We start from the raw sequence: 12,527 nt of genomic DNA on the forward strand, positions 1-12,527 counted from the left end.
GATTATTTCAAATTGAGAGATTACTAGTTACGTCGCAGTTAAAGACTTCCAACATACAATCATGATTTAGTTCTTGACACTCTTTTCTTTTTTTTTTGCCTTTTTAGTCTTCCCGTCTCACATGGTCTTTTTTTGTGGTGTTCTCTATAAGCTTTTACCAATCGTTTTATTGCTCCCTCAAAGAGGTGTTGATATGGACATAATTAGTCTTTTTTTTTCATTATTTTCGTCAACGTATGTAATCTCTTTCTGATGAAAGGGGGAAGGGTCAGAAAAATAAGGAGTTTTGTGACATTAGTGTAGAAAAATTCCAATTGCAACTGGACTTTCGACGTTGAGTGATTGCGGTGTGGGTCTTGTGAGCGGATCACGTTTTGCTAAATGGAAAATTCGATGGAAAATATTGGCTTTCATTATGATGTGTCAGCGATGTGTGAATGTGTAAAGGTGAGACGCGGGTTGCGATTGTTTAATTGTTTAAACACATTCAGAGCTCCCCAAGTCATGTGATTGTTGCGCTTGTTCATTCGTGCGCGTTTACTTTGGGTAGGTGAGGTCAGACTTTTTTCGTTGTTTGAACACACTTCAAATATTTTCAAAGAGCTATATAGTATTTTATACATAAGAAAAGAGAGAAGGAAAAACAGGGTGGGGTGAATTGGTCAATATTGCTCCTAGCTCATCAATCACAAATTACCACGGATAAAAAAAAATTGGTCACACTGATTTTTATCAAAAAAAAATTTCAAAGCTGATCTTGCACCTAGATCTAGGCCATTAATGGCCCAGAGAAATGATTGAAAGGCTCTGGAAGATTGATTTTCTTTGAGGGGATTTTTTTTAAAAATGTTATTAAAGAAAGGTTTCGATATACAAAGTAATTCATTTCTAGTTGGTTGAATGATCTATTCAAGATCAGGTGATTTTCGTGACTCCCTGTTCTGAACTCACATGCTTCTTTTGATGTTTTCATCACATGATTCTTCGGTTGGTCACATTTTCTAATTGTTCGCAAATATAAGGAAAAAAATGTGATACAATGCTAGAAGTTGGTTTAGTATGGGAAGGAAAGAATGTGGTGTATAAAAATAGCTGAAATTTTATGTAAACATTTCCGTTCTCCTTAATATATTGCCGAAACTCTGAGTAAATGAAAGATGATTGAGACGTGAATAAATAAATTGACTAATGAGAGACAGTTTGTAACCCAGAAAAATTTTCATCATCAATATTTTCCGGCAGAGGAAGAGCAACTTTGTGAGAAAAGAAGGTGAGGGACGTACATTATGAAAAGAACAAATTTAATCGCGCAGGTGATTCACTCACATGATCCGCGATCGCGCTAATACAGCCGGGTGTTAGGAGTGATGGGAAAAAAATGCTGTCTGGGTGCTAACTGAGCGGGTGAAATTGAATAGTCAGAGCGGAGGTTTTTTCGTCTTATCACTGTCGCGTGAGTGATTGAAGATTGAATGCGGGGAATTTGTCTCAATCTCAATAGTAGCGTCATTGCAGTGTGATCCATTTGATGATCTTTGACTGATCCCTATCACATTGATCTTTCCACCACAAAAAGTCCACCATAGAGATCACATTAATCTACACTGAATGGCGTCATCCATACATAGATATTCTTAAGGGGGAGTATATCACAAGAGATATTAAAAATAAAAGTATGACTCGATACTGTAAACTTTACTGTGAACAAACAACTGGCTATGGTGCTCCTGGGAATTTTTTGTGGAATTACCAATCGTATCGAGACACTTTATTTGTATTACAATATAATTATTACAATGTGCTGATGTTGGAACAATCTACTGATGGTAGATTGCCCAGGAGCGCCTTCCTTGTAGTGAATGCTTCTTCCGTGCTCCAGGAGTTTTTTTGGGCAGAGCCGGTGCATTGTTAATACGTTTTATCACCTAGATATTCAGTTGCTTGTACCGGGCGGGACTCGAACTCACAACTGTGACAGTCTAGTCAGAGATCTCACCGCCTAAGACCCAACGATTGCGCCACTGAGATCCCCCTCGAAAATAATAAGAAATTTTTGTTCGAATTTCGAAGTGCCCAGAGCAAAATATCAACATTATATCTATCTTCATTCTGTTGTGGAGAGGGTCAGAACAACAAACTTTCATATTAGTTCTATTAGCCTTTGAGTTCCCTTTCTATTGAATAGTAAATCATTCCAAATTTAATCATACGTTATTCCCTAGAGACTAGCAAAACACTGAAACTTGTCATACGAATAAATCTACACGGAGTCTATAAATCTACTAAATGGTCATGAAGGATCATAACGACGGCTCCATTCCATACTATTCTAAGTCGACTTAGAATTATATTACTCCGAGAGATATGTTGTTCCTGGGACTGAGATCTACAACTGGTGAAAATTTGGTGGTCATCCGACGTTCGGGTAACGAGATATTCAAGTTTTTGGAAAAAAAATTACACGGGTAGCATAGGAAATCGCCAACTTCAAATGGCGCTCCTGAAATGTTGTCATTCTGAGATAGAATAGTATGGAATGGAACCGTCGAAAGTTAAAAGATTACTTGAACAAAACTTACAGTTTATACCAGAGGCGTGCAAGAACCGTTGAAACCGAATAAACGTCAAATGAAACATGTACGTCAATGGTCAAAACGCTACTATAACAAACTTATTTTGACGTTAATTCGGTTTTAACAGTTTTTGCACACCTCTGCTTTACACAACGCACCATGACTATTTTGAAAGCCACAAGATTCAGTTAATGCCAAACGCTAAAATAAGAACGATTAATCGTAAATTTTGGGCACTCAGTGGGTCAAGTGGTAGAGCACTCGCTCTATGATGCAAGTGTCCCGGGTCCGAATCCATTTTAGATCACCAGGAATTTTTCTGGCGTTAAAGGGATTCGAATTTCGAATTGCATCCAGTGAGCTTCACTGCACTTGATTCCACGGGGCATGGGACTTACAACCCCATCCCTGTATAAGAAAAAATAATAGGGTAAAGCTTTGATCGTTCGCACATATGCTACCTTCAAACACTTCGTATTTCTTCCGTATTCATTTACGAATCTTACCTATGGCTATATATTTCAATAGCTAGTCTTAAATCCCACCTTTCCTGAAAAAAATGGGAGTCTAATCCGTTTTTCCTAGTTTCAAGAAGCAAAAATTGAAAACAGGTCCAAAATTGTCATTTTGATGTGTAATACTTCATACGATTTTGCACAATTTAATATCACTTTTCTGAAAAACGACTATCACAGGAGGTAGAGGGGTTATTAGGGTTTATATTTATGTAAAAGCCTTTTAGGCTGAAGAAGGCCGCTTTTGTAGGTGGAAAAAATTTCACAAACTTGACTCACATTGATTGATCGCACATAGAAGACAATTGCTTCTTCGCACATTTTCCAGGAAACTTCATTTTAGATGCGATCCCTCATATTCACATCTATTGTAATTTACCGATTTGATCCACCACTAAAAAGTAAAACTTAAAAATCTTAAAGTTGATAAATGAGAAGTAATTTGACTCAAATAGGCCGCAGTTCAGTAATTTTTAAGCAATTTTGCATTTCATAATGTAAAAATATTTTTCAAGCTTGCACAAACTGAATGTACAATGAAAGAATCACATCTACAATAAGCTCATACAGTTTACAACTGGTTTTTGACAATCTTTGACATAACCTCACTTTTGTGTTGTTTTTCACGTCAAAGAAAAAAAATTGTCCGTGAGAGACTTTTTTGTGAAAATTTTGGTCTGTTCACCCTCTTATGCTCAATCTCTGCTAAAATCCGATTCCTGTAGCTGTAGGGACAGAGAAATCTTCAATGATGCGCATTCAAACGTTTTTGAGCATGTCCGGCTCCCTAGAGGAATGATGGAATCTTTGCGGTCTTCTCGCTTGCAGAGTTTTAGTCAATTTTTTGCTTAAAAAAATTATTGATTAGTGTAAAATTGGTGATATTTGGACTTTTCAAGAAAGCATGCACCAGATTTAGCGTTTCCGGAGTGAAATTCTCATGGAATCAAGCAAAAAAGTGGCTTTTAGTGTCAATAAAACATCTCTCAGAAAAGTTCCAAAAAAGTGATATTAAAACGTTTTATTCCTTATAAAAACGGTTAATTCAAGTAGATTAGAGTTCCCTTCAAACAATGATGTGCAACTTTTAGTGTCCAGTGCAAAATTTAAGGTAAAAATAGGGTGTTCAATGATGACATGAATCGTGTGCGAAGATGGAAACTTGATTGAACTTTCGCACAAGTCGCAATTAAATTTTCATTTTCCTTTAGAGGAAAATTTGAGGATTTCCTGGGATTATCTGAGATGGGATTATGAACCCTATAAGTAAGAGACTTTTTTGGCATAGTTGGAGAATCGAGCCGGTTTGCATGGTAGTCAGAAAAAATCACTGGACTTGAATATCATTTTTGTGTGCGAAAGTTCAAAGTCCTAATGGGTGTCCCGAACTCCCCTTGTGGGAAGGCCTAGTTCCTCTATGGAATGTTATGCCACCATTATAATGGTATTATAATGGCCACCATTATTAATCGTAAATTTTCAGGATTATTATTCTTTGAAATTTATCATGTGACAATTCCCACGTTGTGTTGAATCTGAGCTTAATAGGGGTATTCTGCTACTATACACATTTTCGTAATCAATTCGGGAGCAGAATAACATTAAAGCCCAGTGAGCATCGAATTCCTATTGGAAAGAGTTCTATGAAATTCACAGTAACTGATATAAATCAGTTTTTCGATGAGTTCTTCCGAATTTACAACTTAAAAATTTGCCATGACATTTTCACACTGTTTGCAGAATTCCTCTAACAGGGGTCATATTCTCTAACGTATGACAATGTCATATGACAAACTCATATTTTCTTGTGTAGGGAATTTCATGAAAAAACTACAAAAATGAGTTTAAGATAAATGATACAATGATCAACTCATACAGCTCTTTGCAATGCCTGCGGTCTTACAATAGTGTCTTGCTTTCGAGTTTACCACTAACAGTTTGACATATGACATTGTCAGACGGTTACAGAATTCGTATCCAATTCGGAAACCAAATGAAAATTTCAGAAAAATAGTGACCAGTAGTAGAAAACATTTTGAATCCGATGTAGTTCTTACTTCATAACTAATCTATTGTGCTGCCCTATTGATTTTAATATTTGTAAACGTCTTTAAATAATGAATAAAATCTTAATTTTGGCCGTAGCCATTGTGATATAATCCCTTAAAAGATCCAATTGGAAAAGAATTTGATCTTTCTTTTTGCCAATTGGCTCATTTTTGGCGTGTATTGTGAATTTTTGCTGTCTTTTTTCTTGTTTGAAATTTCCGTTCTGTTGGTTGTTTCAACGAAGTCACGCGCTAAGTTACTTTGTGAGGAAAAGTATATAATAAAAGAGCCTGAAAAGTCAGACAGAGACCAAGAGTATACACTCACGCGAATAAAAGAATTTACCAAGAGTATATCAGGGAAGTGTTGGAGTGGAAAAGAGAGATAGTGTTTCGAGCAATGATTATTATATTAGTTTGTGAAAAAAAGATAAAAAAAGAAAACATGAGAAAAGAGATGGAAAGCGAAAAAAAGTTGCTGCAAAAAGTCTTTTCACGTGATTTTGAACCAGATTTAGCTCACAGCAGAGATCACAAGAGAGAGACTTACAGCATGCAAAATTTAATACATAAGAGTTATTTACAATTTTATTTATATTTAGAATTCTTCGCTGTATTTTCGTATGGTGCAAAGGAGAAAAAAAATGAGTAAATATTTTTTTTTCTCCAATCCAAACTTCCATGCAAAAGTCAACAGAAGGAAAAAAATTCTAATTATGGCATATGAAATTTATACGACTGCTATATTGCCACAGTTGATGATCATATTTTTGTACCTTGCCGCGTTCTCTCCTGCAGCTATAACAAAAGAAGTAAAAAGTTACTTATTTTGCAATTCATCAAGAGATGTTGGGAAATTACAAAGAGTTTTTGCCAATTGGACAATATTTTCTCGTTGGTTTTGAGGTAGAAAAAGGGAACAATTAATGTAGTATAAGCTTCAAATAAAAAGTTTTATATGTCATATTTCCGTGGAAATTCACTGGAAAGTTATATATTCTAAATAAAAGTTTATTTGTTAGAATACTCTGGTTTAAACTACAAAAATCCGAGTATTTCTTTACGTTGAATTTTCTCAGAAATATTAGTGAAAATTAAATAATGATACAAAAAGAACATGAACAATAAATTCGACGTAATTATTAAATATTTGGTTAGCAACGAAATTATCAGCAATCATTTTCTTTCTATACCAATTAAATATTTAATCGACACCAGACATCTAAAAATAAAAGTATTTCTTGACACTTTTAATTTCAAATACGAAGTGACAGCTTTCTAAAATTGTTTTGACAAATAAATCTTCATATTTCGAGTTTTCTTCGAAGTTTTTCGTTTCATTTCGGGATAATTACATAAATAATTGGTTATACACAGAAAAAAATATATTTTGCAAAATTGTTCGTAAATGTTTGTGAATTTCTATTGCAGACTTACGAAATTCTTGTAAATCGTATAACACACAAAAAAATTCGTAACATTATCACTTGACTAGCCTTTTGTGTATTTTTACAAGCTTTTGTCCGTAAATGTTCGCAAGCATACAGAAAAATGTTTGTAAAATTTTGTCAGTTGTTCGTAAAGTGTTGCTAAAACAATCGCGGCGAAATTAGAAACAGTCGCGGCGAAAATGAGAACAGTTACAGGAAAATCGGGGTTCAGAGTGTTCAACTGCAATATTCACTATTTGCGAATCTTACATTCTCAAAATATTTATAGCTCTTATTTTTTATATAAACCAAAGTTGAGGATAAGGTAAAGTGTCCCCGAGTCGACCGGTTCCTCGACTCGACCGGTGGGTCAATTTTTTAATGTTTGATGGCAAATTTACACGAAATTGTCACGGATTCATATTATTTATGGAATAATTGACCTATTAATGTTAGATCATACGCCAAATGTTAGTGCAAATATAAATAAATTGAGTAAATAACTCTATTGGTTGAATTGAGGAACAGGTCGACTTGAGGGCACTTTACCTTATGTTGTTTAAAAAATCATTTTACAAGGTCATCGAACTAACAGTAGACATTTTCCATTAAAAACGTTTTATATATTTGTTTGAAACATTTCTAGTTACCATACAAAACTTTTTTTTTTCAATACAAATTATTGCGTATTTTGCACTTCAATTTTCAATTCAGTTCCATTCATTTGAAATTGAAATACTTTGCATTACATTTTTAGTTATGCGAAAACTCTTTTTGAAGGGTATATCATGTTTGCTCACAGTTTCCCAACATCGTGTTCAGATAATTTGATATGTAGTATTCCTATTAATACTTTTAATAAATAATTAATAATTTCATGTGAAATACGCTTAAATTATTGCAAAAAATTTGATTTGACAACTTTTGACTACATTGACACACTCAGAAAAATAAATGATTAAAACTTACTCGAATCCATGTTAAATTAACACTTTCCTTGTGATTTTCGATTAACTATATTTTAGAGTTGATTTTACTTCTATTTAGGTGTATAATATTCAGAAGAGTTGTTTCAACTGTCTTATCCTAAAATTTACATGACAAAAGAGTGTAAATAACTCTTATTAAGAGTGAAAATAACTTTTTAAGAGTTAAAATAACTCGTTTCAAGAGTTAAAAGAATTTTTTTTAGAGTTAAAATAACTCCTTCAAATCCGAAAATGGATAGATTTTGCAATTTTATATACAGTGGGACCTCGATAGAGTCAACCCCCGATAGAGTAAATCTCCAATAGAATCAACAGCTATTTTTTTACTCTACGGACTCCGATTGAGTCAACTTTTCTATTAATATTGAACTAATAATATTGTATGACTTTTTCGAAATTAAAATCAATGTTTTGGTGTATCAATGTAATATTTTGTAACATCAATGTAACATGTAATCAATTTTTGACAAAATACTTTTCTTTTTGTGATTTTAAGCGTTTTGACCGATTGGAAGTTCTCTTGTTTTTTTCTCTCTTGTCTTATGATTTTTTGATTAAGCCCTATGATCCCGTATGACGTATTTTCCTGTTTTCACAAAAAAAAAAACGATTTTGTCGGCGAAGAGGAGGGGTAGGGAGGAAATGAGGGTCATAATAATAATCCCCAGGTTGACTTATTAGAGGGTCCTCTGATGACTCCAAGTAGATATCTCTAACCATTTAGCGCCCATTTTTCAGAACAAGAAGAAAATTAGAAAACTTGGTTTAATTGCTCTTTTTGTGAAGTTTAGAGCCATAGTTATGTCATAACGAATAGAACAACTATCAATTCCTTCTCTCATAGAAAAAAAGTTTAAAATAAATTCAAATTAATAATGTTAATTGCATCAGAATTTTCAACAATTAAATATCTACCAGAGCTCTTCAAAAAAAAGTGAAACAAGAAATATTTACGACACCATTTCCTTATCTTCACATCGGGGATGGACCTCAATATTATCAGATGGATAGTAATTTTCACTTAAGACACTTACTTATAATAATAAAAAGATTCTGTAAAATGATTCCTTAATTTCCAACTTTTGCCCAAGCATACGACTTTTTTGGACCAGAGGGTGCAGAATTTATGGGTTAATTATATAAAATATTCTACTATCGTGTTAAAATTATCAATTAGGGTAAGTGCTCATAATTTTGGACAGTTTCTAAATTTGGACACTTTGAGGGTAAAATTGGACACTAAAAATAAATTGATTAAAATGATGGATTTTTATTCCAATATTTGATGAAAAATGAATTCTATCTAAATATTTGTTCTTTTTGGAAGATTTTGACACTAAATACGTTAAATTTTGAATATGATTTGAGTTGAAATTGCTTTGTAGAAAATTCAGTGTGAGCAATTGCTTACGAGAAATATGACAGAACTTCGTGGCTTACTTCAGTCTTATTTAGTTTTGGTGAAGTACTAACAAAGTTTGTTCGCTGTTTTTGAGTGATATTATTGAATATTCATTGAATATTGTGTTGATTCACGTTACTGATGATTTGTACATTTGACCTGAAGTGAGATTTGCCTTGTGAATTATATTTTTCGTGTGAAAAATGGGAAATTTTTTAAGACATTCACCAGTGAGGTGATGATTCTTATTTTGGACAGGTGTTTTTCTCAGGAAATTTCGTGAAGTTTTAGCTTTTGTGATGACTAGGTTGGACAAATGCCTGGAGAAACAAAGGAGCATCATCTCTACGAAAGAGATGTAGCGAGAAATGCCTTGAAAGGCTCCCGGAAAGGTCAGGGAATGAGCGAATCTGCACGTACTTGGAGTATCGAAGTCAACTCACTTTAATGAATGATATGGAAAGTTTCCGGGCTTCTGTGACATTCTACGTTTCCCTTACATGAACAGGAAGAGGACTTGGTAAGATTGGTTCATAAAATGAAGAACAATGGGCATCCTGTTGAGGCGGATTATCTGTCCAAATTTGCAGCCAAGTTGTCCAAATTAATAACCAAGTTGTCCAAAATAAGAGTCAAATTCACCTCTACATATCAATTCATTTTTAAACGTATTAAAACTAATTTTAGTAAAAATGAGATGATAAATAGCTTGCCAAGTTTCTAAACAATCCTTCTGAAAAGAGAGTAACAAAAAAAGTCAATTAGTATTGAAAATATCGCACTTCAAACTTGGGATATCGATGCTTATATGCAGACTGTCCAAAATTATGAGCACTTCCCCTATCTAGTACAAACATAAAATAATACCCCTTTATATCAAAATTTCACATTTTAATTGATTTTTTTCGGACTCCAATAGGGTCAACGAATCCAGTACAGTCAACAGGCCTGGAAATAATTAGTTGACTCTATCGAGGTCCCACTGTATACATTTTTTTTAATTTTATTATTTCCTTTATTAATATTTTCTTGATCTCGAGTTAACCATGTTCCGAGCGAGATATCGCATACGATGCACTGAACATATCTTCATGAAACACTGTTAGGCATATTTCTAAGTGATGTTTCATATGAACTTTGTCACACAAAAATCTTCTTGACTGAAGTATATTCTTAATACGAAAACACTTAAGCATATACTTCAGTCGAGATGAAATTTTACACCGAAAAAGAGTAATAATTACGTCGATATCCGACGAGTTAATTCAACTCGCACGTAGAGTAGTCTTAACTTTATTTACAAAAATTTATAATGAAAAAGAGTAAGAATTACATCGATATTCTTCGAGTTAATTCAACTCGGCGATAGAGTTGTTTCAACTCTACAGTTTTTTCCTTAGTGCAGATATGATAAACTTCTTTTTCGGCTATCTTTCGTACTTGTTCGTTTTCTTACGAAAGGACTTTGAAATTTAACGTAGCTATCGATAAATTCAATGGAAAACTTTTGCGAAATGTTTCTTTATAAATGTACACGCAATATCACTTGAAGGTACGATGTAAAGTTAAAATCATGTGAGTGCATTTGAATCAATTTGATGGGCCTATATTGAAGTGAATTTCTCTTCTCAAGTGCATTCAAAATGCTGGTGCAAAAGAGAGTTTTATGCAGTATGCAGTATGTGTGCTTGAAAATTTTCATTGGTGGATTAAATGAAATAATTTATTGTTGTCAGTGATGATGTTTTCATCACAAAAGGGGGGCCTGAGATATGAGGTTAAATAAACTGTGGCAAAGTGAGGCATATATAGAAAGGAGAGAGAGAGACTACGAGAGAAATAATATATTTAATTCTTCAATGAGATTTTCAATTTTGTTACTATAAATAGCAAATGGATATTATACTTATCATGAAAAGCTAATTGACTCTCTTTTGGGGTGAATCTTTTTTTTGTGCTTTGCTTTTTCCTTCATGAAATTATTGATATGTATATGGGGATCAATTTGTCAATGTTCAAGTTATTAGTACACACAATTTCTCTTGTTCTTCTTCAACATCTGTTTTATTTTTGTGCTGTTTTTGAGTGGCTGTTCAAGTATCGGTGATAACGTGTGCCAGAGGGAAAATTTTGATAAGAAGCAATTTCTTCGCTGCCAAATCATATGACTATGATTTTTATTGATTCTGCCTATCATCTCTGTCTCTGGCGTTTCTCTTTCAATCTCTATCTCATTTTCCCCGGCACCGATAACAACTAACTTTATGGGGGGCTACAAAGTAATTATTTTCTATGCTTCTTTCAGCAGTGACTTTCCATTTTCCACTGATCAAGTGCGCGTGCTACTGTTTCGAGAGTGCGAAACACCAAGACTCCTCTTCGATTCAGACTCCATTCAGCATGTTGATCGACCTGTGAGACCATCTAATCCTCCGGGTGGAACAGGAAGAAAATGTGGAGTACCACTCAATGGGAATATTGTAGAAATCTCAGATGGTATCATCTATAAGGTTAGTAAAATCTACCAGAATTATTTATATTATTAAATTTTTGAGTATTGGCGGCATTAATTGCAATTCTTGTGTGTAAATATTGTCCCAGAAGAAAGATCAAGGAAGTGACTGCGGAAGTCTGGCTGAGATGATTTTTGGCACTGTGGCAATGGCTTTCCGAGGGACATCACTCAAAGTTCACTGGCTTCAGTCACCACCGCGTATTCTGTGTTCTCAAGTCTTTTTTACACCCCTGCAACTCAATAATTTCCTCAGTACTGAACACAGTGACTTGAATTCCGGCGATACAAGTTCTATGAATTCTGTGTCGTTATCCTTCTCACTCTGTGTGGAAAATGCTGCAGGTACGATTTCTCTTTAAGCTTAAAGGATATTGCATTTTATCTTAGTTGTTGCAAAAATATTTGCTTTATGTTCTTATGGCGAAAAGAAAATATTTATGAGGTCAATATTTTAAAAATGATAAGGAATCTTGTGAATATATTGCGGAAAATTATGTTGAATAACAGAATATTTTTATAATTCCGCGGAGAAAGCAGTATATTTCCTTGATTTTTTCACTTTCCTCCCCCGAGAACACTTTTCACGACAAATCTTTGTGTTTCAGACGATTTCGTAGTAATATCGTCATGATGTTTGTCCGTCTGTCCGTCTGTCAGTCAAGTCCGGTTGTCTCCAGTCCTAGAGGTCAAACGGTTACAGATAGCGACTTGGGAAATAAGGGGCCCCCACAAGTCGACACAAGGATTGTTAACTTGCACCTCATTTTCTCCCACTCCTCCCCTACTCCTCCAAAACCATATGTGATAATATTATCATGTATGACAATTAACCATGTGTGAAACCACTACCGTTAAATTATTCCAAATAACGATTTTTCAAGGTCAAAAGTTGAAAAAGGCTCTAGAGAGCGTTTTTTTCAGGTAAATTTGGTCATTTTTGGATATTATTTAGAGATTACCCAGGCGAATATTCCGTCCTTATACGAAAATAGCGTTAAATCATTCCTAATAACGATTTTTCAAGGTCAAAGGTTAAAGAGACACCAGAGAGCGCA

The 12,527-nt window shown here is 34.1% G+C and overlaps 1 protein-coding gene across 9 annotated transcripts in view; it reads left to right on the forward strand.

The window, feature by feature from the left end:
* The window catches only part of LOC129804441 (folliculin-interacting protein 1), a 42,675-nt gene that overhangs the window by 12,172 nt on the left and 17,976 nt on the right, over positions 1-12,527 (forward strand). For 5 of the 9 annotated variants that reach the window (XM_055851750.1, XM_055851745.1, XM_055851751.1 and 2 more), the window contains 2 exons: positions 11,263-11,467; positions 11,559-11,814. In XM_055851750.1, coding sequence (XP_055707725.1) covers positions 11,263-11,467; positions 11,559-11,814 — 461 coding nt within the window. Of the gene's footprint in view, positions 1-11,262; positions 11,468-11,558; positions 11,815-12,527 lie in introns of those variants that run through there. The other 4 variants (XM_055851748.1, XM_055851749.1, XM_055851752.1 and 1 more) reach the window with 4 other exon arrangements.

The sequence above is a fragment of the Phlebotomus papatasi genome, chromosome 2 (assembly GCF_024763615.1).
Source record: "Phlebotomus papatasi isolate M1 chromosome 2, Ppap_2.1, whole genome shotgun sequence".
Classification (NCBI taxonomy): Eukaryota; Metazoa; Arthropoda; class Insecta; order Diptera; family Psychodidae; genus Phlebotomus; species Phlebotomus papatasi.